Below are 27935 nucleotides of genomic sequence, written 5' to 3' on the forward strand. Positions count from 1 at the left end.
GCCTAAACGCGTGCGCGTGAGGGGGGGGCTCCTAGGACCGGAAGTGGAGCGTCCGCTGCTTTTAGTGAGGTGAGAGGCGGGGCGCATACTGGCGGTGGCGGTGGTGGTGGCGGCGGCGGCTGCTGCAGTTTGGTATTGAGCCAAGGGGTGAGGGAATCCCCAAGATGAGGAAAAATGTGGAGACAAGTCGAGGGGTCGCACTGAGCCCCGGGGAGACTGAGGGGAACGCGGCCTCTGGGGAGGAGTGAGGAGCAGACGATTGGGATGGAGGGGCGAGAGACCGGATCATGGCGGGGCAGAGTGACGGGTGGCGAAAGGTGGACACCGACAGAAGAAAACCCGAAAAAAACGGGGTGATAGTGAACCATCCCGAAAAATGGGTAGAGGAGGAGACGGAGCCCAGACCCAGATTTCAATTCGTGTCTGCCTCCTCTGGCTCAGTAACAGTGTTTTCTTAGAATTGCAAGAAAAATGTATGTTTACATGTGGGTACACCATTTATAATGTGATTATATGTACTTTATATGTAGAGGCACAATATATGTATGTGTACAAATGTATAGAATTTGGAATACATTGATACGGTAGCACAAAAAGCTATTATTAAAACTTCAGACCATTGAGAGATGAAAGGATTAGATAGAGAAAAGGGGAGTGAACGTTGGGGCAGGGACTGGTGGCTCTCTCCTGTAATCCTAGCTATTTGGGAGGCTGAGATTGGGAGGATCGAGGTTTGAGACCAGCCCAGGGAAATAGTTCTCGAGATCCTATCTCCAAAAAAAACCAGAGCAAAATGGACTGGAGGTGTTGCTGAAATGGTAGAGCGCCTGCTGCTTTGTGTGAGTGTGAAACCCTGAGTTCAGACCCCAGTCCAAAAAAAAAAGTGAGAATTGGGAGACAAAATGGAGATCCAGGGGAAAAAAAAAGATTCAAAGAAAAGGAGACCTGAAGCGGGACAGAGGAAGAGACAGTAGGATTACAGATAAAATCAGACTGAAAAATGAGATCAGGTACATACAGAGAGATGGGACCAGACTAGGAAAGGGAAGAGAGATGAGGTGGTAAGATGGACTAAGAAATAGACCATGCCCTGGAGATGTAGAGAGGATGACACACCTGCCAGGGGACATGAGCCTAGGAAAAGACACCAGGAGGTGGTCAGAGACATAGAGAAATTGGAAGATCCAGGTAATCTAAAAGTCTTAAGAGAAGCCAGGTTTGGTGGTGCGTGCCTGTAATCCCAGCACTATGGAGGCTGAGGCAGGAGGATTTTGACTTTCAAGCCAGCCTAGGGTACACAGGAGTCCCCATCTCCAAAACCAAAACCAAACAAGTCTGAGAGAGAATGGACTACTTGGAGTCACGGGGATGTTCCTCCTGCTCCCAGGATACAGTTTGCAGCCTTAAGAAGAACACTCTCCTTTTCATTGTCCCTGTCCATTTCGGAGAACCACTGACTCAGTATTATAGCAGCTCTTGTGAGACTTCATCGTCCTTTCCTCTTAGAACAGAGCTTCCTCCTAAAGCTGCCCTGGCATCCCCCAGCTTAGGTGTTTACCAAGAAGTGATGCACACTGCATCCCATTTAACGCTGTTTCTATGGGAAATGACCCTACCAGGTCACAAGAGCTTCCTCACTGGAACTCAGATCAAGCTCTAGTAATTCCCGGGATTGGCTGAGTTTACCCTTTGCTACTGCAGAGAGCAAAACTCTGTACTCTGTCCCCTGATGGCCCTAGAGATTAGAGGCTGAGTAGGTAAAGAGGATTGCTAATATCATTCTGAGGGGGATTCATGTCATTTTTTCAGGTCATCTGTCCCTTTGCTGTTTTCCCTGCGTTAGTGTCTCTTATTGTTGAGGGAGGCATTGAACTTGAATACTAGTTGCTGTTCAGTTTCTCTGCTAAGCTAGGTGATTTAACATTGCTATGTTTTAGGGTGGCTTTTGTCTCCATTTATAGATAAAAAAACCACTTTGAAGTAGTTCCCTAATGGTCACATACCTACCTAGTAAATGTCTCCAAATCTTACACCAAGGAAGGCTCTGAACCCTTTTAAGGTCATAAGCCCTTAAGAATAGGAGTGGCTGGGTGCAATGGCGCACGCCTGTAATCTTAACTGCTTGGGAGGCTGAGACTGGCAGGACGGAGGTTCAAGGCCAGCGTAGGCAAGTAGTTTGCAAGACCCCATCCTCCAGATAACCACAGCAAAATAGTCTGGAGGTGTGTTTCAAGAAGTGGAATGCCTACTTTGTAAGTGCAAAGGCCTGAGTTCAAATCCCAGTCCCACTACAAAAAAAAAAAATAAAAGGAGTGCTCAACTTCCTTCCAGAAAGTTGCACGCACAGTCACATACTCTTTATTAGGGCTTTTTCAGTTGAGTTTAGAATCCAACTTTCAGCAAAAAGGCGTTTTCTGGGCTGGCGTTGTAGCTCGGTGGTAGAGCACTTTCCTGCCTTGCAAGAGGTCTGGGTTCCATCCCCAGCACTGCAAAAAAAGAGAGAAAAAAAAAAGAAAGGCATTTTATTGTATAGCCAGAAAGTGTAGGTTTGAAGAGAACTAAACCCTGAACACTAATAATGCTACCAAGCTTCTTTCCCTCTCTCTGTCTTTCATAGTGACTATCCTTATTTCCATACCCAGGTATTTCCCTAGGGTAGATTTCTAGGTAGCAAACGGCTTCAGGTTTACATAAACTCGTCTAGTAACAACAGATAAAATGAGCTTTTCTCTCCTAGTAACCAAGTGTAAATTCCAGTGAAGGGCCTCGATTGGCTCCTGATTGGGTCACGTGACCACTCCTCAGCCCAATCACCGATTGAAAGGGGAATAAAATACCATGGTCAATCAGGCCTTTGACTTAAAGGCCACCAGAGCCATGTGGAAATGAAGGCCCTTCTCCAAAGGAAGGGACACTGTTAGAAAAAGGGAAAGGAATGTGGCAGGCAGGCAGGCAACAGCAAGACCTAACACTTGTAAAACTGTTCATTTAATTTCAAGAGCTCCAGGGTTGTGAAGCTCAGTGGACCCCAGGTTCAGAACCCTTGATTTGTTCTTTTGTTATATCCAGACTCTAATTACTGCCTTCATAGCAGGATTCTGTTGTTGATTGACCACATGACCTACATCTCTCTTTTAGGTCTCAGGTCAAACATCCCCTCCTCTGGGATCCTTTGCTGACTCCCAGGAATGGGCAGGCACCTCTGGGTTCCTGCAGGTCTTGAGTCACTGGATTGTTCTGGTCTGGGCCATGGCTCGGGGTTACTCATGACCTCCATTCCTTGTGTAGTGTTTGAGATCAGTGTTGTAAAGAGGAATGAATGTCTTCTGTTCTCTCCCTGCCAAGTATCCAGAGCTGAAACCCCAGGATGAATGTGTGTTGCTCCCAGAGGTCACTGTGAGACTTAAGAGGAACCTTGTGTGCTGTCTATTCTGTCACCTGCGGTGGTCCTGTCCCAAGAGAGAGAAAGAAAATTAGCTCTTTGAAGAGAAGGTGGCTCCTGTTGCTCGCACTGGGGATGGATGAGAGTAGTTGGTCCAAGTGATCAGAACTGAGGCAGTTTTGTGACAGCGCTGTGATTGGCACCATGCCACCTCCCAGAACAAGGGAGGGCAGGGATTACCGATTCTACCATCGTGCTCCCAGTGGGGAACAGGCCCAGGAGAAGTGGGACTGGAACTGTCCAAAAGCACGTGGCCTTCTGGAAGACGCCTTCTTCCGTGATGAAGATTACATCCGCCAGGGCTCTGAGGACTGCCAGAAGTTCTGGACCTTCTTTGAGCGTTTGCAGAGATTCCAGAATCTCAAGCCCTCCAGGAAGGAGGAGAAAGAGCCTCGACGGTGCAAGCACCGCATCCCAGCGCTGGCCGACCTGCCTCGCACTTACGACCCGCGCCACCGCATCAACCTCTCCCTGCTGGGCCCTGACCTCCGGGGCTCGTGGGGACTGCCCCCAGAGAGGGTGTCCGAGTTCCGCTGGGCCCTGTTGCACTACCTGGACTTTGGCCAGAAGCAGGCGTTTGGGCGGCTGGCCAAGCTGCAGCGGGAGCGGGCAATGCTTCCCATAGCCCAGTATGGGAGCCGCATCCTGCAGACGCTGACCGAGCACCAGGTGGTGGTGGTGGCTGGTGACACAGGCTGTGGCAAGTCCACTCAAGTGCCCCAGTGTTTGCTGGCTGCTGGCCTCAGTCGCGTGGCGTGTACTCAGCCCAGGCGGATCGCCTGCATCTCACTGGCCAAGCGCGTTGGTCTCGAGAGCCTCAGTCAGTATGGCTCACAGGTGAGTGGGACCTGCCAGCTTGCCAGTTTTTCCAGGTTGTCCATGCACAGGATCAAACAAAGTTAATACGCACCCTTTGACCTGGAGATGACTTTTCTAGAACTTTCTATCTACAGATTTGCTTCTGTATGGTCCAGATGACACAGACGTGCACGTTACCCATACAGCCCTTTAACGGCCAAAAAAAGGAAAGATCTTCAAGGCTCATTAATGTTTTTTCTAAGCAGCTTTTTAACACCAACAAAAAAGAATAGTTTTTTGTTGGAAAAAAGAAAGGGGATCAAACCCAGGGTCTCACATGTGTTAAGTGTGTGATGCCCTACCACTGACCTGCGTCTACATCCTGACACCTTTTGTTTAGTTTTTGTTTCTGTTTTTTGCAGTGCTGGGGATGGAATCCAGGTCTTTGAGCATGCTAGGCAAGTTCTCTACCACTGAGCTACACCCCCTGCCCCTACCCCCTGACACTTTCTTGTCAGTACTGGGGCTTTTAAACTCTGGGCCTCATGCTTGCTAGGCATGTGCTCTTACTGCTTGAGCCACTCTATCAGCCCTTTTTTGCAATGGAGTTTTTCAAGATAGGGTCTCATGAAATATCAGCCCAGGCTGGCTTGGAACTGAGATCCTCCTGATCTCTGCCTCCTGAGTAGCTAGGATTACAGGCATGAGCCACCAGTGCCGGGCTTCCCCTGATACTTTCTTACTAATGAGGTCCTTGTTATTCAAGTTTTAATATTCAAAACACAAGACAGTCCATGTACCCTAAGTATATAGCTCAGTCAGTTTTCACAAATTGCACTCATTTATGTAACAGCACCCAAATTTAAAAAGCAAAATCAAACACACCCCACCCATAAACCTTCTTGTTCCTACTTAGCATTTTAAGGGTTGTCATATTCTTAGTGATTGATACATTATCACACCTTAGTGATAGAATGTCACAGATTATTTCTGCCTTTTTTTTCTTTTTAAACTTTACAAATGCACTCATTCCTGCTCTCTGGTGTCCTTGTGAGTCATCTATAGAATAGTGCACAGTGTGTTTCATTTACTCTCACTGCTTGGCCATGTGTGATCATGGAGGCACCATGGTGTATTTGTTCTTTATCTTCATGGGAATTTGGGGGGTTTCCAGTTCTTGGGTCTTGTGAGTAGTGTTGCTGTGAACATTCTAGAACTTGCCAGTTAGTGTCTTTTGGGACACCACTGCTGGGTGGTGCCTAGGGGTGGAATCGCTGGGTCGTCAGAGCTGCGTGTGTGTTTACCCTTAGTAGATGTCACCACGCTGTCTTGCAAAGTGGTCACTTTGATTTACACTCTCACCAGCAGCATGTTATAGATTGTCACCAGTCCTTGGCCTGGCTAATCTTTCATTTCCGCTTTGCTGGTGGATGTGCAGTGCTCTCACATTCTAATTTGCATTCTGAATTTTAATCTGCAGCCCCTGGTGACCAAGGGCCTTTCCACGTATGGACTGGCCATTTGAAGACCTTCTTTATGAAGTGCCTGTCCATTTATCTTTTGCAATGTTCTTGATTTATAGGTCTGTAAAAAATTCTGGGGGCTGATGGAGTGGCTAAACAGGTAGAGTGATTATGAGGCCCTGAGTTTAAACCCCAGTACTGGTCAACAACAACAAAAAAAAAAGTTTTGGATGTGACTTCTTTAATTTTCTTATTTTTTTTTAGTGGTACTGGGGATCGAACCCAGAGCCTTGTGCATGCTAGGCAAACACTCAACCACTGAGCTACATCACTACATCCCCAGCTTTCTGGATGTGAGTCCTTTGTAGGATTTATGTCTTACAACTCCCATGGCCTCCCATGATGCCTTCCATTCTCTCCATGTATTTGGTGACAATACCTTTGCATTTCAGTACAGTCCAGTTTGTCATTTTCTTTTTATGGTCTTGTTTAAGAAATGTTGTCTACTTTAAACTCATGAAAAAGCTCCCCTATTTTTTTCTAAGAGTTTTCACCTTCAGAACTTAGCTGGAATTAATTTGTGTGTGTGCATATGTGTATATGAGGTGAGGTAGCGGGTAGAAGCGTTTCTTTTCAGTGCCTCTTTTAAGTTTTGTTACCTTAGATGAGTTACCTCAGTTTCCCCATTTTTTTCCTCCCCCGCACCCCCTCTTCCCTGTTTGTTAAATCAAGAAAATAGTTCTTACATCGAGCAACGGTTGTGAGGGTAAAACGAATTATACATTTAACATAAAGCATTTGAGTAGTTTCTGGTGTGTAGTAAAGACTCAAGAACAGGGTAATTATTACTGTCGTAGTCCATTAATTAATTAATATTACACACCAGGCACCATGCCAGGTACTTTCTGTGCATTCACATAGGATGAGAGCATCCAGGAGGAAAAGGCCACATCTCTCAAGGGATAGCATTGTTTGCCCAAGGTCAGTGGCCTGTGTAGCAGAGATGGGATTCCCAATGGACTCCAGAGCCTGCTGCAGGGGTGGCATTGCTCAGATTGTCAGTTTGGACAAAGGTGGGGGTCTGGTGCCCAGGCCCAGAGTCTGTTCTATCCCGACACCTTTTTTCCTCCCACCCAGGTTGGCTACCAGATCCGCTTTGAGAGCACCCGTTCAGCCGCCACCAAGATTGTGTTCCTGACAGTGGGGCTGCTCCTGCGGCAAATCCAGCGGGAACCCAGCCTGCCCCAGTACCAGGTCCTGATCGTGGATGAAGTCCATGAACGGCACCTCCACAACGACTTCCTCCTGGGTGTCCTTCGGTGCCTGCTGCCCAGGCGGCCTGACCTCAAGGTCATCCTCATGTCGGCCACCATTAACATCTCACTCTTCTCCAGCTACTTCGACCATGCCCCTGTGGTGCAGGTGCCTGGGAGGCTCTTCCCTATCACGGTTAGTTCTTCCTGGCCTCCCCTGGTCTCCCAGCTGCTCTTTCTCTACCTCTTCAAGGAAGGAATGTGAACATCTCTCTCTCTCTCTCTCTCTCTTCATAGAGTTTGAACTCAGGGCCTGTACCTGGAGCCACTCCACCAGCCCTTTTTTGTGATTTTTTTTTTTTTCAAGATAGGGTCTCACAAACTATTTGCATGGGCTGGCTTCAAACTGAGGTCCTCCTGATCTCTGCCTCCTGAGTAGCTAGGATTATAGGCAGGCGTCTGGCTCGGCTCTCTCTTTTAAAGCTTCTGTTTTCTGAACATTTACAATGTGCTAGGTAGAGTGTTGAGTGCTTATTATAGCGAAAGCTGAATTGCTGTAACAGAGACTCAAAAATACAAAGGTTTGGATAAGATAGAAGTTTATTTTTCCCTTGAAAAATCTGGCCATCCCAGGCTGGTAGGTTGCTCTATTCCATGCGGTCATTCAGGGACTTATTTCTTCTTGTTGCACCATCTCACAGGGTAGGGTTTCCCAGTCAGCCATCTTGCAATTTAGGGCTGGGTGATTGTTTGTGGTGGGGCTGTCCTGGGATTGTCCAATATTGAGCTGCATCCTGGCACTAGATTCCTCCCTAAGTTGTGACAACCCAGAATGTCTCCAGATATTGTCCTGTGTCCCCTGAGGGCAAAGCCACCCCCATTGTCCTGGGAGCTGTCCTTGTCTGTACAGTGAATGCTGGCAGTAGGGACTTCATTACCATTAGTGGTTTCCGGTTCTCAGTGCCCATGGATCTATCTCATAAGCAGTCATCAAAAAAGAATGAGCGCCAGTGGCTCACACCTGTAATCCTAGCTACTCAGGAGGCAGAGAACAGGAGGATTGTGGTTTGAAGCCCACCCTGGCTTTAGAGAGACCTTATCTCGAAAAAAATGCATCACAGAAAAGGGCTGGTGGAGTGGTTCAAGATGTAGGCCCTGAGTTCAAACCCCAGTACCGCAAAACAAAAAACAAAAAAAAACAAAGAATGAAGCTGCTTCCTGAGAGGGGATTTCCAGGGCTTTAATCCTGGTTCCACCCCTTCAATATTTTTCATTGTTGAAGTCATCACATTCTAGATACAAAAGAATGCACATATCATAAGTGTATAATTCAAGTCTTTTTTGTCTTTTGGCAGTACCAGGGTTTAAATTCAGGGCCTCACGCTTGTTGGGCAGGTGCCACTTGAGCCATTCTACCAGCCCTTGATTAATTCTCATAAATGTATCTTTTTAGCCAGCACCCAGATTTAAAAAGGATCAAATATTGCCAGTCCCCAGAAGCTCTTGTGTTACCTTGCTTTGTGGGTTTTTTTTTTTTTTCCATCCTCTAAAAACTATCCCCTTGGGTGTGCTGTTACCTGACTGCTCTGTGTCTTCCCTGTCAGCCAGTGATCCCTACACCATTGCTCTGTGCTCGAGTCACAGCATGCTCCTGCCTGGGGCTGTCTTGTCACAGGTCGTGTACCAGCCGCAGGAGGCAGAGCCGGCAGCGTCCAAGTCAGAGAAGCTGGACCCTCGGCCTTTCCTGAGGGTTCTGGAGGCCATTGACAATAAGTACCCACCGGAGGAGCGGGGTGACCTTCTGGTCTTCCTCAGTGGCATGGCGGAGATCAGCACTGTGCTGGAGGCCGCCCAGACCTATGCCAGCCACACCCAGCGCTGGGTGGTGCTGCCGTTGCATAGTGCCCTCTCTGTGGCTGACCAGGACAAGGTACCACACAAGGCCAAGGCCAGGCAGAGTGTGTGTGTGGGAGGTGTGAAGGGTAGGAGAAGGGGTCAAGGGCAGCTATAAGTAGCCAGGTCTGTGGGACTGCACTTGTGCAGTTATATGGCTGGGCTGGGTATGAACTCAGGCAGTTTGGCCCTAGAGCTCTTAACCAGAGGTTGGCAAACTTTGTATTGTGGATCAGACAAGGTATTTTCAGCTTTGTAGGCATAGGCTAGTCAATAGCACGAAATACGCTAGCATCGCACCATGAAAGTAGCCATAAAATGAGCAGGCGTGGCTGAGTTCCAATAAAACTTTATTTACAAGAACAAGTGGCAGGCTCGATTTGGCCCACGGGCCATAGTTGTTGACCTTGGTCTAACCACTTTGCTTAACTGTTTCTTAAAGCCAGGGGCTTGTGCAAAGGGCCTGTGATGGGAGAAAGTGGGGGCAGCTGGGAAGTAACATGCAGTGTGACTGGGGTTCAGATTGTGCAGAGGAAGTCAGGAGAGATGGGACTAGTGAGATGGGTAGAACTAGGCCACAGGGGGCCCGGAAGACCCAGGTGGTTCCTGGGTTTGTTTTAAGGGCACTGGGGAGCCATAGCCATGGGAAGGTTCTGAAAAAGGCAGGGCTAGTGTCAGTTTTAGTGGACCCCTCAGCTGACATACGAGGGCCAGGTTGGAGGGTGGGAGATACAGCCCAGAGACCAAAGAGGCAGCTGGAGGAGGATGAGAAGGAGAGAGAGGGACTGGTCTGGGATTTAGGGAAAAGGGAGGGAACTCAAGAAGTGTGGAAACTGTTCAGGTTAGTGGAGGGAGGCAGTGCTCAGGACAGCCCAGTGACGAGGAGGGTGGTGATCCAGCTCTGAGATGGGGACTGGACATTCTGAGGCTGTTTTAGAGCTGAGTGTGAAGTGCTGGGACATCCAGGAGGCTGCTGACAAACAGGTGAGTCAGGGTGACACACCTGTCACCCTGGTATTCCTGTTCTGGTACCTGTCCCTCTCCCCCAGGTATTCGATGTGGCACCCCCAGGAGTCCGGAAGTGTATCCTCTCTACCAACATTGCTGAAACCTCAGTCACTATTGATGGGATCCGCTTTGTAGTAGATTCTGGTAAGGGCTGTCCCCAACCCCCTCTGCCACTCTGAGGACCTAGCAAGAAGCATAGTGATGTGCGTACAAAGGAGGATGCGGGGGGCATTTGGCTGGTGGAGCAGAGGCAACATCTATGTTTTTCCAAGCTTGCTTCTGCCCCAGGGTCTTTACATGCACTGTATTCTCTGTGATATTTCCGTATGTGCATATAGTTTACTTTGATCATACTTACCACCTCAGTTTCTCTCTGCTGAGAACTGTCTTCCTCCAGATACGCGCAAGGCTCCCTCTGTCCCTCCCTGCATCAGAGAGGGCCACCCTGTCCACCCCCTCTTCTTCCATTGTCCCTTCCCCTATGAAAGGCTGGCATTGTGTTTTATATCTGTTGCTCTGTTTGTTTTAAGTCTTCCTGAATAGAATGTTTACTGTAAAGTCAGCCTAGCATAGTTGTCAGGAGACACTGGAACCACCATGGCCAGTTCACTGCTATCTGTGTGCCCTGGGTCCTTGTCCCTGACTCATGGGGTCAGATTGCTCCACTGTAAAGTGGCAGTGATAAGGTGGTGAGGATCAGAAGAGTTAATTCACCTTGGTGCTTGGGATGGCACCTGACACAGTGTGAGTGCTCAAAACGGGTATTGCCTTATTGTCTTGACTCTGGGTTGGCAGGAGCTCAAGCGCAACGAAGACACTGGGAGCTGATGTTGGTCACACTGGCGTGCTGTGGGTTTCAGGGCCCATCCTGTTCTCAGAGGCAATGCAATGTGATAAACTTGGTCTTCACTGCTTGAGAAACAGTGTGGTGCCCAGTCCTGAGAGATGAGGTCTTTGTTATGTTCATGGCTGTGTTTCTGGGGCCTGCACACAGTAGGTCCTCTGAAGAAGCAAAGACTTGTGAAAATAAGTGAAAAGTTGTGTATGTCCGTCAGGTCTCCATTGCCACACCAAATACCTGAGATAATCAGTTTGGAAAGAGAAAGGCTTGACTTGGGCCACAGTTCAGAGGTTTCTGTTGGTGTCCATCGGTCCTGATCTTTTGGGCCTGTTGTGAGGCAGCACATCATGGTGGGAGCATATGACAGAGCAAAACTGCTCACCTTATAGCCAGCCCAGAAGCAAAAAAACGGAAGAGGAAGTGGGTTATGCTGTCCATTCAAGGGCATGCCCCCAGTGACCTCCATTCCTCCCGGAAGGCCCTGCCTCCCAGCAGTGCCACCCTGGGGAGCAAACCCAGAATAGATGAACAGAATGTCAAGGGCGGGCTCAGAATGTGCTCTTGGTTAGTGGGAGCAGAATGGAGTGAGGCTGGTGAGTGATGCACTGGGGGCACACCAGTGTGTTGGTGGCCATGAGTAGCTGCTATACACCCTCCCTTAGCATCCCTTCCTCCACACACAGGGAAGGTAAAGGAGATGAGCTACGATCCACAGGCCAAACTGCAGAGGCTGCAGGAGTTCTGGATAAGCCAGGCCAGTGCTGAGCAGCGGAAGGGCCGGGCAGGCCGCACGGGGCCTGGGGTCTGCTACCGCCTCTATGCTGAATCCGACTACGATGCCTTTGCCCCCTACCCTGTCCCGGAAATCCGGAGGGTGGCTCTGGATGCACTGGTGCTACAGGTGAGGCATGGCTGGATCCTGACTGCTGGTGCCAGGGAAGAGCCCAGGAGGTGGGTAGATGGGATCAGGGCCAGGGACAGCAGAGCCTGGGAAGACCCCTGTGACGGGGTCAGGATGATTTCTGCTGTAACCAGAGCCCAGTAGGAAGTGGCTTTTAAAACCAGGATTTGGGGCTGGAAGTATATAGTTCAGTGGTAGAGCACTTTCTTGGCATGTGCAATGCTCTGAATTTAATTCCCAGCACCATAGGAAAAAAGGAGAACTAAATAAAAACAGGGTTTCTTGATATATTTTAGGCCATGACTTCTGTCTCATAACTCAGCTTAGCTTTGCTCTGACAAATAGACCTGATTACAGGATGGCTAAGGCAGCAGAATTTTGGTTTTGCAGCTAGGCGCCAGAGGCTCATGCCTGTAATCCTAGCTACTCAGAAGGCAGAGATCAGGAGGATTGTGGTTCGAAGCCAGCCAGATAAATTGTTCATGAGCCCATATCTCTAAAATACCCATCACAAAAAAGGGCTGGTGGAGTGCCTCAAGTGGTAAGAGCACCTGCCTAGCTAGTGTGAGGCCCTGAGTTCAAACCCCAGTGCCAAGGGGGTGGGGTAGTGGATCAGAATTTTGATCTCTTTTTTTTTTTTTTTTATGGTGCTGGGGCTTGAACTCAGGGCCTACACCTTGAGCCACTCCACCAGCCCTTTTTTTGTGAATGGTTTTTTTGAGATTAGGCTCTCGAGAACTGTTTGCCTGGGCTGGTTTCCAACTGCTATCCTCCTGATCTCTGCCACCTGAATAGGTAGAATTACAGGTGTGAGCCACCAGTGCCCAGCTTGGTCTTTTTTTTTTTTTTTTTTAGTCTTTTCTTTTTTGGTGCTGTGATCAAACCCAGGGTACATGCCAGGCAAGTGTTCTACCACTGAGCTATATTCCAGCCCCCAAAATTCAGAATTTTGATTTGCAGATTGTCAGGCAATTTCCTTTATTTAAGGAGCCTCCCTCCCTCCCGCCCCCAAGCAGCATGCTTCCACTTACTTTCCCATAGAGTTCAGTTACGTGACCCCCTGACTGTGAGGGAGGTTGAGAAATGTAGTCTCTGCTCAGGAACAAGAGGAAAAGGGAAGTGGGGCAGCTGCTCGTGTCTTCCTTCCATACCCTCTGAGCTTGGGAGTGTCACAGCCAGCACCCGTCTTGTAGGATGAGGCACACCTGTGCCAGCTGTCTCTGTTTTTTTGTTTTGCAGTCTTGGGGATGAATCCGAGCCTCGTGCATGCTAGGCAAATGCTCTACCACTTGAATCATTCCCCCAGTCCTTTTGTTTGCATTTTGTTTTTGAGACAGAGTTTTGATAACTTTGCCAGAGCTGGCCTCCCGAGTAGCTGGAATTACAGGTATGCAACTCTGTGCCTGGCTCCTGGTGTTCTCTATTCTGAGTTTATTTTAAAAAATGATTGTGTGCAACCCACTATATGGATTCTCTGACTTTCTGGTGACTTCTCACCTGCCATTGAATGGCCTAGCAGAGCATGGTTGTGCACATCTGTAATCCCAGAACTTGAGTGACTGAGGCAGGAGGATCATGAGTTCAAGACCATCCTGGGCTACATAATGAGACCCTGTCTAAAATGAATGAACAAAACAGCCCTGGCTGGAACAATGCAGGAAATCTGTCTCATGTTAGTAGGAAGGCCTGAGGTTTCACACATGGTTATCTTGACAAAGCAATGATATGGGAAGATGAGCACCCTTCCATCTTTCTAACCAGTCCTTCAGCAGCTGTGATGATGGTGATGGTGAACCCTCACCCCCCCCACACATATGCTTATGTGGCAGTTACTATCAGCCAAACACTGCTCTGTGTATTTTATGTGTGTAACTAGACCCTCACAAAAACTCTTCACAGAGGTATCTTGTCATTCTAACTTATGGATGAGGAAAAGGGTGCACAGAAAGGTACAGTAACTTGCTCCATGTCACACAGCTGGTAAGTAGCAGAGTTAGGCTTCAATTTGAGGCTTTTGGGTATCAGAGCCTGCTTCGTGAATGCCTTCTGACTCTGGCCACCATGGCCACCACTTCCTCCTTTGTCTCAGAGGCCAGAGCAAACAGCTACTCTTCTTTGTGGGACTACTCTTGAAGGCCATAAGAACCATTCTCAGAAGCCCCACCCACACCCCCAGTGATCTCCCCTCCTGTCCTGTCTGCAGCACCAGGCAGGAGTCTCCCTATAATTGGTGGTCGTCAGAGGCCTGGCATTGCCACCTGCATCAGAACCAGGATTCTCAGTCTGGCTGCATGTTGGAGCTGCCTAGAGAACTCAGAAAGCAACCTAGTCCCCTCCCCCAGCTTTCCATCTAATAGTCTTTTCAGTTCTGTTTTGCACAGCATCAAGGCTCGGGTATCAGAGAGGAGGCACAGCAGCTGGGTGGCGGGGAAAAGGCGAGTGGCCCGATCAGATGCTCTGGGCTTTTTTCTCTCTCCAAGTCCCATGGGCCACCCTGCCAGCCCTTGTCATCTAGAGGGGTGTTTGCTCACCTATGTCCTTCCAGGCCTGGTGACAGGTGTGTGCTGTCATTTCATTTCCCACCCCTGCCACCAGCTTGGGCCTTTGAATTCTTTGGGATACTTGAGTTTACAGGTGAGGAAAACAGCCCCAAACTGTCAGATGAAAGGGGATTTTATCAACTTCTGTATCCACATGGGTGGGGGAGATTTCTCATCTGCTGTGGCTGGGACAGTCTCCAGGTGATGGAAGACAACTGTGGTGGTTCTGGACTTCTATCTGGCCACTGACAAACAGAGAGGGCCTGGAGCGTTAATCCCAGTGTGCTGGCCCAGGGACGTCTTTTGATTGGCCTAGCTCAGTCATGTGCTCATTCCACCTCGGTGGCTATGACAGGGGCCAAGGAATTGTGATTTCTCAAGTTTAGATCTGTGCTGCTTCCTCATGGTCAGGGTTTGGGCGATGTGCTGGAGAGGCAGACAGGCCGTACCCCTCCCCGTCTCTGTGTTATGGACCTTGACATTAGAAGTTTTAGAACATCCTGAGTACCCCATCCTCCACTGTGGTTCATGTGACCTCTGGTTCTCATTTCAGATGAAGAGCATGAGTGTAGGGGACCCTCGAACCTTCCCCTTCATTGAGCCCCCACCACCAGCCAGCCTGGAAACTGCCATCCTCTACCTCCGAGACCAGGGGGCCCTGGATAGCTCAGAGGCCCTCACCCCCATTGGGGCCCTGCTAGCCCAGCTGCCCGTGGACGTTGTGATTGGTGAGTCCTCCCCCAGTGATCACACAGGGCACTGCTCACTTGGAGGAACCAGTGGCAGGCCAGTGTCTTCCCTGGGCCCAGTTCATTTGTTCATGAGTACTCAGTGCCCAGTGTTGGGGTACAGCAGCAGACAAAACAGACACACATCCGTGCCCTTGGATTGCGGAGATGCCAATGGGGATGAGTCAAGTGCACAGTGGACCAGCAGGCTAAGGGCTACAAAGGAAAGAAAAGAGGTGGTAGGCAGTGTGTGTGTGTTGTAGGTGGGGGCTGGCACTGCATCCTGCAGGCCTCAAGGCAAGCTCCACTGTTTCCTCACTGGGAAGGGGGTGTGTGCAGAGAAACAGAGACGAGGGTGCCAGCTGTCCAAAACCCCAAGATGGGCTTGCAGATAGAGGTAAAGAAATCCAGTGCATAACTTGAAACTGTCCAGTAACCACTTTAGAGAAGACAAAGAAGCAGGTGGAATTAATTTTGATAATTTATCGTATTTAATCTAATGCATCCAAAATATTTCAACACATAATCAAAATAAAGATTATTGTGGTATTTTAGATTATTTCCTCATACAAAGTCTCAGAAATCCAGAGTGTTTTTGGATTGGCCACATTTCAAGTGCTTGGTGGCCACATGTGGCCAGTGGCTGCTGTACTGGACAGTGCGAACGTGGTAGAAGGCAGAGGGCACAGCTAGTGCCAAGGCCCTGTGGTACAAATGTGCCTGGCATGTTACGGGAACAGTGAGAGGCCTGTGTGGCTGGAGCAGAGGGCAAGGGAGAGGGCAGATGTTAGGTATTCATGGGGCTCCTGCTCAGATCCAGGCTGTTCTAGATACCAGAGTCACCAGTGAAGAGTACAAATCCCTGTTCTCTGGGACCTCTGTGGAATGTGGAGGCTGATGGTGAGTGATAAATGGGTTAGCCATAAAGCAGATCACCTGTGGCATTGGTAGATGAGCAGGGCTGCAGTGACGGGAGGGGCCACACTGAGCTGATGGCATTGGAGCAGTGACCTGAAGGAGAGTGGGGACAGTCCTGGGTCAGGTGAGGAGCTGTGAATCATGAGGGACTGAAGTGTTTAAGTGGAACTGGGTTTTACATGGCTGGAGGAAACCAGGTGGAAACCAGGAGGAAATCAGCTGGACATTCATTAAGGACCAGGAAGGTCAGGGCTCCAGTGCTTGGCAGAACCCACCTACTTCCAGCCCCCACCCTGCTGCTCAGGTCTTCAGTGGCCACAGCAGATGCAGGGCTCCTTGCCTCCTTTGCTGTGTTTTCAGGAAGGGGAATTTATCCCGAAGGAATTGGTATCCATCCTTCCTCTGACCCTGACCTCACTGCTGAGCTGTGACTTGCTGCTAGGGTCTTAGGGCAGTTCCCTCAAGCCACAGATGCTGCCACAGGGGTAACACAAAGTGCGTGGGGCTCTCCAGCACTTGGTGTGTGTACAGGGCCCTCCTTGGGACAGGAGGATGAGTAGGTGGTACCCAAGACCCTCCAGACTCAGGAATCCTGGGTTTCCTAAGACGTAAACCCTCTCCTTCTCTGCACAGCCTGTCCCCACCTCTGCCCCAAGTTCCCTTTCTTGGGGTCAACAGGAAGTTGTAACAGAGAGGTCTAGGCCAGCGGCCCATCTCCAGGACTTCCACATGTCAGGTCTGGCCACTTCCCCCATCATGCCAAATAAAGTGAAGTGGCCTGGGCACCCATGGGAAGAGGTACCATCTTCAGGGGGCACCCCTGAGTTTTAGTTTTAAATAGAGGAAGATTGGGGCAGGGGGCGAGAGGCGTGCAGAATTATCAATAGTCCAGGCAGAGTGTGTCCTGGCTCATCGATTTCAAGGAGTTCTGGAGAAGTTGTCATCTGTCATCACTGGAGGGAAGCCATCTGGTCAGGATAAGATGTTGTGGTTGCCTGGCGGGTGCTCTGTCCTGGGAAGGCTGCTGTTCCCTCCCTTAGGGGTAGCATCCATCCATTATCCTAAAGATGTTATTATCCATTAGTCCTGTACTCCTGGAGCCTAAGGTGATTATAGGGTGCATGCAGAGAAGGGCAGAGCAGAGGACACAGATACAAAATGGAGGCAGGGATGCAAGCATTTCTGCTGCTTTTAATTCCCTTTGGGACACTTGCAGGCCCAAGTGAGGAGTCAGAGCCTGTCAGCAGAAGCAGTTCATAATGTTCCAAGTCTTCTTCTTGCTCATTCCTGAGTCACCCCTGCACCTCTCCCCCCCCCCACCCCCGCATGTTGCTGGCCAAGCCAGTTGGGGATTTTTGGTGGTACTGGGGTTTGAATTCCACTCCATGCTTACTAGGCAGGTGCTCTACCACTTGAGCCATGCCTCCAGCTCTTTTTGCTCTGGTTATTTTTGAGATAAGATCTCACTTTTTGCTGGGCTGGCCTGGACTGTTGTCCTCCTATTTATGTTGCCCACAGTAGCTGGGATTATAGGTGCTTACCACCACTACCCAGCTTTCTGTTAATATGGGGGTTTTGCAAACTTTTTTGCCTGGGCTGATTAGAACCATGACCCTCCCAATCTCAGCCTCCTGAGTTTCTGTAATTACAGGTTTTAGCCACTGGTGCTCTTCTGGCTGACTATACTGACTCCAGAACTTTTTTTCCCACCATGCCTTGCAGCCCACAGGAGAAACAATGTATCCCCAGGGTGTGTGTGGAGCAAGCAAGCAGCAGAGCTTGGCTTGGGTTGGATATGATGCCACATGCTCCACACACATCATGGAGGAGGGCGGAAGTGACTCATTTCATGTGAGGAAACGGGGCATGCAGATTGGCTGCCCAAGGACCCATGGTAGCAGAGTGGGAGGTGAGAGGTTCAGATGACCTCTGTTGGATATCCCCTGTGCTAGGCCAGGTTCTGAGTGTTGGACAGGGTGAAACACAGTTTATTCTAGGAGCTGATGCCTTGTTTTACAGTCAGGAAATAGGCACAGGGAGGTGAAAGGACTTGTCACAGGTGACAGAGCTAAGTATCACTGGAACAGGATACAGCCCTGGTGGCCCAGCCTGGGCCCTGGCTTCACCACCCTCCTTTATTTGGTGGGGCCTAAGTATGACAGGCACTTTTGTCTACACTTGGTCATGGGAATGGTGAGTATGAGAGACACATGACACTCAAGCCACTATCACTGGCAGGCCAGCAGGGTCTGTGTCACGGGAGGTTCTGCTCTGTTCAGGTTCTCAGAGCCAGGGGGTGTCTAGTTTCCTATTGGTGTAACAGTTTCCATCTACTTTTTGCCACATTGGGATTTTGCTCCTACCATGTGTCTCCCCCTCTGAGTCCTTTCCTGCTCTCCCTGGTGCCTTCTTCTCTCTCCCTGCCTCTTGCCCACCCCTCCTTTTTCCTCCTCCCTTTTCCCTCCTGGCCCCCTTCTCCCATCCCACCTTTGAACTAAGCCAAGACAGCAGAAGATTCAACCTTTAGTAGGCACGAAGTCAGCACCTGTGCGTCAGAGTAGGCCAGTGTGCAATTTGCTCAGGTCCCACTGGAGTGAAGAGATGGGCACCGCAGCAGTCTGAAGAAGTGTGGGAAAGGAAAATGAAGGTGGGGAGGGGCTGGGAGTGCTAGGGAGCCCGTGAACAGAAGTGTGGCCAACAGTTGTGGCCAGCATTAAACAGGGCCAGGTGCCTCCTGAGGACACAGGAGCTCTGAACTCTGGTCTTCAACTGACAGGTGGAAATTGTATCCCTGGCCAAGGTCACATGACCAGAAAGCCCAGCATGGGGGTTTCAATCTGCTCACCTGGCTCCTGAGGCCCTGTGTGAGCAAGATGGGGGAAGTGGAGGTGGGGAAGTGCGGGGCGTGAGACTCAACACAGTGCCCTCCTGCCCAGGGAAGATGCTGATCCTGGGTGCCATGTTCAGCCTGGCGGAGCCTGTGCTCACCATCGCTGCTGCCCTCAGTGTCCAGTCACCCTTCACCCGCAGTGCCCAGAACAACCTGGATTGTGTGTCCACACGGCGGCCCCTGGAGAGCGATCAGGGTGATCCCTTCACACTCTTCAATGTCTTCAATGCCTGGGTGCAGGTGAGGCTGGAGGCCAAGCTCGCTGTCTGTCTGTCATTCCACTAGGGGCAGGAACCCTGTGGAAGTCCCTGTCTCCATCATTCTGCTCTCAGCACAGGGTCTTCAGGGAGCCCAGGGTTTCCAAAGCACCATTGAAACCATTGCCTCTGGAGAAAGGCACAGCCTCCACAAGGACATCTGTGTCCCCAACACACCATCCCTGAGCTCTGGCCCCAGCCCTGTACTGGGCAGTGTTGGGGACCTGTCCCTCCCCTACTGTCCAACCCCTCCTGGTGCACAATCCAGTGTAGAGATGATGCAGAGAGGGCTGGGATGAGAGCCCAGGGGCTGGAGAGGACAGAGGGGCGCCTGGCCTTTGTAGGGTCCATGGGGACTATAGGAGGCACCTTGGGACTAGAACTGGAAGGGGGATGAGAGGTGAGCCCTAAGGGAGGCCATAGCCTCATTACCTGCCTTGAATCCTCCCAGGTGGTGGTGTCTGGGCTGTGGATCCCCTGCCATGCAGCCAACCAGGCCCTGACTCTTTGGTGTCTTCTCCCAGGTGAAGGCTGAGCGGGGCAGGAACTCACGCAAGTGGTGCCGCCGCCGGGGCATTGAGGAGCATCGGCTGTACGAGATGGCCAACCTGCGGCGCCAGTTCAAGGTGGGTTAGAGGCCTCTCCTCCCCACCCCCTGCCATGCTTGAGCATGGCAGAGAGGGGAGGAACTCCAGAAGGACTTCCTGGAGGAGGGAGGGAGCTAGGTCAGTGGTGCCGTGCAGTCTCATGAAGAAGCTGAACTTCTGGACCAGGGATACTGAGCTCAGTTCCGGGCAATGGTGGGGCTGACATACCTGGAGGCTGACATCCAGCACTGAATCCTAGCTTTGCCACATGCTGAGTGTGACCTCCATGCCTTGCTGCTGGTATCTGGGCCCCTCTGAAAATGAGAGGAAGGTAGCGCTTCTCTTGCAGCTTTCCAAGGGTGAGCTGAGTGAGCATAGTGTAGATGGCTAGGACAGCGCCCAGGTGGCATGCTGTTGTCACAGTCCTTGTGTAGGTGAGTGGAGGACAGAGCCGTAAATGGACTCCTGCTGGTTCCACGTGCTCCGCAACTTGTTCATTCCATCTGCTGCACACAGTGGTCGGGCAGCATGTGAGGGTGAAGACAAAAGGGGACTCAGGCTGATTGCTGGTCTCCAGGTGCAGATGGGCAAATTGAGGCTGAGTTGATGTCACCCAGCTGAGGCCCTCCTGTGATTTCTTTTTTTTTTTTTTTTTTTTGGCAGTACTGGGGAATGAACTCAGGGCCTCGTGCTTGCTACACAGGTGCTGTTACTGCTTGAGCCATTCTGTTTGTCCCTCCCCCACCCCCCTGCCCCCGTGATTTCAAGAGTCCTCATGTGGGGACCACAGGTGTTCTGCCTCTCAGTCCCTCTTGACATCCATAGGTTCTAGAGCTGTGGTTCTACCTTTGTGGGACCCAGGCACTTTGAGACTGTGATGGACACTGTGGGCCCTTTGTGCACACTGACACACACACGCTGGCATGTACATCATGTCTTCCGTCAGCCAGGGACACAGCAGGAAACCATCACTTCAGCTTGGGTCATCTGAATACTGTTGACAAAGGTGTGGGCAGGGTAGAGGACCAGGACACTCCAAGTCACCTGGGGAGTCTTTCCATCCACATTCCCCACACCTTCCCCACCCGAAGATTCTGACTCTGGAGGTCTAGGCTGGGGCCCACGTGTTAGCCCTTCTGGCAGGTCCCAGATATCCAAGTGCAGCCGCTGTAGTGGAGGGCCTGCTCTGAGAAGCACTGATGGCCTCTGGGACCACAAGGGCCAGGGCCTCCCCAGGTTTGCAGCCACCTTGACCTCCCTTCTTGTGTTCCTCCTGTGTCCACCCAGGTGCTCCCTAAGCCACCATGGGCAGTACCCATACCAGTGCTAATGGTCACTCCCATACAGTCCCCTCTGTCTCCCACATCCCTGGGAGGTGGCTCTTGGAGGAAAATGATGGCTGGGAAGAGGCCGAAACTTGCTGGCCGGTGGCAGTCCTCAGCTGTGTGCTGAGGTATCTGAGCCCAGAGGCCTCTCAGCCAGGGCCCGTGTCCCTCACTTGTACTCTTCCTGTCCCAGGAGCTGCTGGAGGACCATGGGCTACTGACTGGAGTCCAGGCCGTGCCCACTGGGGATAGCTCGAGCCGGCTGCAGCAGCGCCGTGAGCGCCAGGCCCTGCAGCAGCTGAAGCGGCAGCACGAAGAGGGCGCAGGCCGCAGGCGCAAGGTGCTGCGTCTGCAGGAGGACCTGGCTGGCTGCTCCAGTGATGAGGAGCGTGGGGGGCCAGGCTCCCGGGGGGCCAGTGACAGTGTGGACATCCAGGTTGGCTTTTGGGCTGGGGTGGGTGGGTGGAGTGGACCAGAGAAGAGAAAGGGCCCTGCCCCAAAGGCTTGAGGGGACACGCCTGTCCTCCTTTTGGCTTGGGGGACAGTTTTTTGTGGGCAGGACTGAACCCTGAAGTGTGTGTGATGCCCCGGGTCCACACACCCCAGCATAGCCCCTCAGACAGAGTGGGCGGGTCCACAGAGCCACCTTTCTGCCCATGTTCCCACAGGACGTGACGTTCAAGCTCCGGCACAACCTGAATCAGCTGCAGGCGGCTGCCAGCTTAGCCCAGGACCTGACCCGTGACCAGCTGGTCCTGCTCAAGCTGGTGCTGGGCCGGGGCCTCTACCCGCAGCTGGCTGTGCCCGATGCATTCAACAGTGGCCGCAAGGACTCTGATCAGGTGGAGTCTCTTTCCACTCCTGTCCCCATGTTTGTTATCCAACACGTGTTCCCTGAGGACCTGCCCCGTTTTGGGGGATATAGTGATGACTGAATCAGCTGTGACTTAGTTCTCATGGTGCCTTGGGGGAGACAGACTTGTCCCCAGACAGATACCCCAGAGAGGGAAGGGCCCTGATAGGGGAGCTTGCATGGGGAAGGCCTGGAGGAGGAGACTTGGCCAAGAGGGTGGAGCAGTCTGAGGGCCTGCCTCAGCGCCTGCCCTTGGCCTCTGCAGATTTTCCACACCCAGGCCAAGCAGGGCACTGTGCTGCACCCCACCTGTGTCTTCGCCAGCAGCCCCGAGGTGCTGCACATACAGGAGCAGGAGGCCGCAGGCTGTGAAGGAAGCCGAGGTGCTGGGGCTGGGCGGGGCTTGAGGGGTGGTGATAGCCAGACTGCCTGTGCTGGCACTGCTGGGACTGTAGGAGGGGGCTCTGGACCAAACCTCACTGGGTTGCCTTGGGCTGCTCCCAGCATGCTGAGCTGCTGTGCAGTTGGTTGACCAAAGCCAGTGTAGCCATCCCCAGGGAGTGCTGTGCGGTGGGGACAGCTGGGCAGTGTGCTAGCACAGGGTGTTCCCCTGCAGCTTCACTGCTGTGACATTACAGACTCTCAATCAGCTCAGAAAGGCAACTCACCTTTCTCCATGAGTGTAGAGAGAGCCATAGACTGTATTAGAGTGACAAATTTACCCAGAAAGATGAGGCTTACTGTTTTAAACACCAAAGATAGAACTTGCAACTTGGCTTCCTAGTCTTTAACCACTGTAGATTCTTAGTCAGCTTACTGTCTTCCTTTATTTTTTTAAATTCAGTCCTGTGTGAAGCTAGCCTGCATCTTGTGCCAGACTGCAGTGCTGAAAGGCTGACTTCACTGTCACTCTCCCTCATAGGGTGCTCAGACCCCCTGGGATGGGAAGGAAGAGGGTTGGTTCCCCCTTTTTTTTTTTCCCAATCCATGCATTCTTTATCCCACTACCAACCACTGTGCTGCATTACCCCCCTTTTTTTGAATTTTGAAAGCTTCCAAACATCAATTAGGTAGCATGAGGTGAGCCCTTGTCACCCTCACTTAGCCTCAACAACTGTTACCATTTTGTCACCCTTGTGTCTTAGGTCCTTTCTGCTGAAGCTTGTATTTTCAGTTTCTTTTTTTTTTTTCTTTTCTTTTTCTTTTTTGGTGGTACTGGGGTTTGAACTCGGGTCTCAAGGTTGATAGGCTGGCACTCTGTCACTTAGTCCCGTCCCCAGCCCCTGGAGCATTTTTTTTTTTTTTTGTCCTTTTTAAAATTTTGTTTTTTGCTGGAGCATTGTAAAACATCTGGCAGACATTGTGTCATTCACTACCAACAAGGACTGGTTTTTGCATTATTGCAATGTGCTGTCACCCGGACATTGACCCCTTAACATCACCCATAGTCAGATGCATCTTCTTGATGGTAGAACATTTAAAACTAAGTGACAAGATGTGTACCACATGAATGTGTTCTTTTTATTTATTTATTTATTTTTTTATTTTGCCTTTTTTTTTTTAATAATAATCACTATCCTGCTTAAAGGCTTTTTTTTTTTTTTTTGCTTTTTGGCAGTACTTAGGTTTGGACTCAGGGCTTTCCACTTGCTAAGCAGGGACTCTGTCACTTGAGTCACTCCACTGACACTCGTTTTTTTTTTTTTGGCAGTACTGGGGTTTGAACTCAGGGCTTCACATTTGCAAAACAGGCGCTCTACCATTTGAGTCACACCTCCAGCCCCGAATGTGTTCTTTATACAGACATGGGGAGTGACCACGTGGGACAAGCAAGCCCTGGGGGCAGCTGGGTGTGGGTGTGGGTAGGAGAGGGAGGTGGGCCCGAGCTGGCCTCTTTAATCTTCCAGATGATAAGGACAAGATGAGTAGCAAGCACCAGCTCCTTACTTTTGTCTCCCTGCTGGAGACCAACAAGCCATACCTGGTGAACTGTGTCCGCATCCCGGCCCTCCAGGTAGGCCTCTACCCTGACACCACAGGTGAGGACTGCAGTACCCAGGCGGGGGCCCAGGCGGGCCTAGGGGAGCCACCTTCACCCAGGGTGAAGCAGGTATTGCCTGCTGCCTTCTCATTTACGGGTCTGTTTCACGGTTGCTCACCAAGAGCCAATTGTATGTCAGCATGGTTCACAGCCCTGAGAGGCCAGCAGTACACAGCAGTGAGCCTCCTAGAGTTCATGGGGCAGGAAAGACAAGGGCAATGAGTACCAAGCTGTGCTGTAGGAGGTGAGTGGAGGTGGGGGCACTGTGTTAAGAGATAACCCGGTTGGCCACACTGAGGAAGTGCACTGGAGTAAGTCCTGCAGGGACAGAGCTGTGTGGATCTCTGAGGGAACAGTGTTCTTGGCCAAGTGGTGACACGTGCAGAGGCCCTGAGATAGACATGTGGCTTGGTGTGCTTGGAACAGCTGGAGAGGAGGTCAGACAGGAAGTGAGGCAGGAGCCCAGGAGGGTTGGAGCAGAGCTGGGATAGGGCTTGAACGCGCAGACACTGGGAGCCCGGCATGAGGTGACCGATGCTGTCCAGGTGGAAGAGGATGTGGTTGACCCGGGCAGAGGTTGATGATGCACTCAGACATCCCCTAGGCTTGTAGACATGTCTGTAGCCAGAAAGTAGCTGCCATGCCTTGTGTGCTCACTGCATGCCACCTTGTGGCCAGGCCTGGCCTCAGTGAGTCTTTGGTAGCCCTGTGGTGCTCACTGAAAGAACGAGACAGGCCTGGGGCCGGCAGGGCTTGTCACTTGCCTGAGTCTCTCAGCAAGTGAGTGGCAGAGCCAGAGTTCCATGGTTGTGCTGCACCCGGATGCCTCTCCTGTCAACTGGATGTCCCCACTGTTAGGACCCCCGGCTTCAGCACCAGAGAACTGGGAAGACAGACCATGCAAGCGCTTTGGGAGCTTGTGGACCCTTGGCCTCTGCTGACACTGTGAGCCAAGTGTCCTGTCTTAGGTGGTCCATGCCAGGCACCTCTGCCACGGTGCTCGAGGCTGTGGTCAGTCAGTGAGCTCCTGTGCACACTGGCTAGTGTGAAACCAGGAGGCAGACAGTACACAACACACAGAGAAACAAAGAGGGGCTGCCTGATGGTCCCACAGGCACCGCAAAGGAGAGAGCCAGCCAGGAAGGGGGCAGTGCGCAAGATGGTGGGAAGGAAATGTTAGCTAGCTGCTGTGTTGCCTGGCATTTTTGTCTCTTCTCCCCTTTACTGTTTGTCTGTGGTGGGGGATTTAAATGTGCACAAAAGTAAGCAGAAGAGTGTTGGGCCCTCGTGTACCTTCATCCAGCCCCAAACCATCAACCTGTGACCAGTCCTAAGACCCTGCTTTAACTAGGCAAGCTGCCCTCAGTGTTCGGGGGTCTTTCCCTCGGTGTTACTGATGGCTGTGAGTGGCATCTCTCTGTCCCATTTTAAAATGTACCCCCTCTCCCCTCTACCCCCTACCCCTGCCCCTGGCTTGACTGCTTCTAGGGCACTCTGGGCTTTACCCTTCAGGCTTGTCTTTCTGACTCTGAGTCAGATGACTGCTCTAAGGCACAGGCCTTGGCCCTGCTCAGGGTTGTGTCTCCAGCACCCAGAAAGCCTAGCAGGAGAGGCACAAAGGACATGTGTGTTGGGTGGGTGACAGATGGTACCATTGGCTGGACAGGTAGAAGGATGGATGGGGGAGCGGGAGAGTGGGAGACATTGAATGGGGGTACATGGGTGACAGGTGTGTGGGTAGATAGGTAGTAGGTGTATACAGACAGGGAGGGAAAGTGGATAGACAGGTAGTTGGCAGGACAGGTAGGTGGATGAATATATTGAATAGACAGATTGATAGGGTAGGTAGATGGACAGGTCAAGGGATAGACAGGTGGGTGGATGGAGACAGGTGGAAAGATGGGTAGATGGATAGGTGGAGGGATAGGCATATGGAAGAATGGACAGGTTTGTACACTGGATGGACATGTGGAGGGATGGATGGGTGGCAAATGGTGGGTGGATGGTCTGCAGGAGCCTGGCCATGTGCACAGACATCCTGACCCTCATGTGCTTCCTGGCTCCTCCCCCATCTCTTCCAGTCTCTGCTGTTGTTCAGCCGGTCCCTGGACACCAATGGTGACTGTTCCCGCCTGGTTGCTGACAGCTGGCTGGAGCTGAAGCTGACCGACAGTGAGAGTGCTGTCCAGCTCCTGGCGGCCTCCCTAAGGCTCCGTACCCACTGGGAAGATGCCCTGGACCAGCAGCTGTCCCACCAAGCCTGGAGGCAGAGGCAGAGGCAGGAGGAGGAGGAGGAGGAGGAGGAGGAGGAGAAGACCCTATCTGTCAGCCACCAAGAGGTGGCAGCCCTGAGCAAGGAGCTGCTGCAGTTCATGGCAACCAAGGTACCCACCCCCCAACACACACCTTGTAGTTAGAGCCACCACCACAGGGCCTCCAGGTCACTAATGTGCACATGTGAGGGTCTTCAAGCCAGACAGGTTAGTGACTTGCCCAACTGGTAAGAGGGGAGAGGCAGGGTTTGATCCCAGGAACCTGGCTCCAGAGGCAGTATTACTAGCTGCTGTCCTGCGCCACCTGCACGGCTCAGCAAGGTCAAGAGGAGGGTCATAGCATCTGATCATGGACGGGGAGAAAGAACTGGACAGAGCAGATGAAACCGCACCCCAGCACAGGAAGGGAGCCGAGAATTGCTCCTGATTCTCCCTCGTGGGTGGGTGGGGCAGAGGGGTGCAATCCAGGCTGACTTCCTGGAGATGGGGTAGAGGCTGAGCCAGGGAAAGGGGTTCCATGTGCTTCAGGGGAGGGGTGAGGTAGCCAGAGGTAATGATACAGTTGGGGTCTGACTGTGGTCCTACCAGCAACAGGAAGTAGACTAGAGAAGGCAGTTGAGGGGAGAGGGCATTGGGCCCTGTTTTAGACAAGCCTCTGGCTGTGTTTATAAGTGAATCATGAATGGTTTAAGCAGTTGGGTTACATAACTGGAAAGTCAGTGTGGGCTTCAGGCACAGCTGGATCCAGGTGCTGTGGAGTCTCCCCCATGGCCTGTCCTTCCTTAGGTCCCCTATAGCCTTCGACGACTCACAAGTCTGGAAGCCCAGAACCTCTATTTGGGACCTCAGACCATCACAGCTGCCCCTAGTGTTCCTGGCCTCTTTGGAAACTTCACCTTATCCCCCCACCCCACCAAGGGGGGCTACATTGTCACTGACTTCCTCACTTACAACTGCCTCACGGTGAGTATCAACCGTACCTTGGTTCCCTCAGCCTCCTGCTCGGAGATGGGATTTTCAGAGTGCCCACCCCCACCCTGTCAGTTGCATTCTTATCCCAAAGGGCTCTGGAAGGGTCCAAGGTGGTGAGGGTGTGAGCACCTCACCCTGGTTGACTGCTGCCTGCCCCTGTGCAGAGTGACACGGACCTGTACAGTGACTGTCTGCGCACCTTCTGGACCTGCCCGTACTGCGGTCTGCACCTGCCACTCACACCTTTGGAGCGCATTGCCCATGAGAACACCTGCTCAGAGGTCCCAAGGGACAATGCCACAGGCAAGGACCAGGCAGCCATAGTCCACCCATCTTGCTTCCTGTGTGTCTGCACATTTGCCAGGCACTGGAGACTGGTGGCCTCGGCCATCTGGTCCTGGCTGGTGCCACACATGGCCTTGCCATGAAGACCTGGACCTGGGGCACGGGGCCCTGGGGTGCCACCTCTTTGTCTGTCTTTGGTCTCTGTGTCTGTCACTTTTTCTTTACTCTCTGTGTCCCTCTTTCTGCTTCTGTGTCTCTCTCTGAGTGTGTTACTTGTTCTTTTCTCTGTCCCCCAGCTATTTCTGCCTTGGCCACATCTACCCTGTTGTCACCCAGGGCATGTGACTCTTGTGGCAAAAGGAGTGAGAGTCTGAGTCCAGGCCAGGGTTGGGTAGGGGTTCAACTCACAGTGGACTTGCCTCTCACATCTTCTCTTATCCCCTTAGGGGCTGAAGAAGCCCCTGCGCCCCTCCAGAAGGCGTCTGCCCTGCAGAGACCCTACCACTGTGAGACCTGCCACAAGGACTTCCTGTTCACACCCACTGAGGTACTGCGGCACCGCAGGCAGCATATGTGAGCCAGTGCAGCACGGGGGGCTCTCCCCCTGTGCACGTGTGCATGTGTGTGTATGGGATATCTATGTGAATAAAGTCTCACGCTGACTCCA

The 27935-nt window shown here is 51.7% G+C and overlaps 1 protein-coding gene and 1 non-coding gene across 6 annotated transcripts; one reads left to right on the forward strand and one right to left on the reverse strand.

Annotated features, from left to right (window-relative positions):
* Nucleotides 1-27935, forward strand: Dhx34 (DExH-box helicase 34). 5 transcript variants are annotated; one of them, XM_074057820.1, is made up of 17 exons: nucleotides 1-69; nucleotides 3346-4279; nucleotides 6841-7152; nucleotides 8632-8886; nucleotides 9899-10001; nucleotides 11382-11599; nucleotides 14693-14867; nucleotides 18722-18915; nucleotides 19457-19558; nucleotides 21038-21280; nucleotides 21513-21686; nucleotides 21963-22080; nucleotides 23605-23711; nucleotides 25820-26122; nucleotides 26798-26974; nucleotides 27148-27286; nucleotides 27715-27935. In XM_074057820.1, the coding sequence occupies exons 2-17, from the start codon at nucleotides 3587-3589 to the stop codon at nucleotides 27843-27845; spliced, it is 3444 nt and encodes a 1147-aa protein (XP_073913921.1). In that variant the 5' UTR covers nucleotides 1-69; nucleotides 3346-3586; the 3' UTR covers nucleotides 27846-27935. The 5 variants fall into 5 exon arrangements, with proteins under 5 accessions (XP_073913921.1, XP_073913925.1, XP_073913922.1 ...); XM_074057821.1 differs by lacking the exon at nucleotides 1-69 and adding an exon at nucleotides 76-147; XM_074057823.1 differs by lacking the exon at nucleotides 1-69 and adding an exon at nucleotides 87-132.
* Nucleotides 5965-6036, reverse strand: Trnaa-agc (transfer RNA alanine (anticodon AGC)). The gene has a single exon. It is a non-coding gene; the product is annotated as a tRNA-Ala (tRNA).

Source organism: Castor canadensis, chromosome 16 (genome assembly GCF_047511655.1).
Source record: "Castor canadensis chromosome 16, mCasCan1.hap1v2, whole genome shotgun sequence".
Lineage (NCBI taxonomy): Eukaryota > Metazoa > Chordata > Mammalia > Rodentia > Castoridae > Castor > Castor canadensis.

Coding starts and splice junctions, on each gene's coding strand:
- Dhx34 (XM_074057820.1), top strand. CDS start 3,587: ATGCCACCTCCCAGAACAAGGGAGGGCAGGGATTACCGATTCTACCAT. Junction 18,916..19,456: donor TCTTCAATGCCTGGGTGCAG/GTGAGGCTGGAG, acceptor GTCTTCTCCCAG/GTGAAGGCTGAGCGGGGCAG. Junction 21,687..21,962: donor GCCGCAAGGACTCTGATCAG/GTGGAGTCTCTT, acceptor TGGCCTCTGCAG/ATTTTCCACACCCAGGCCAA.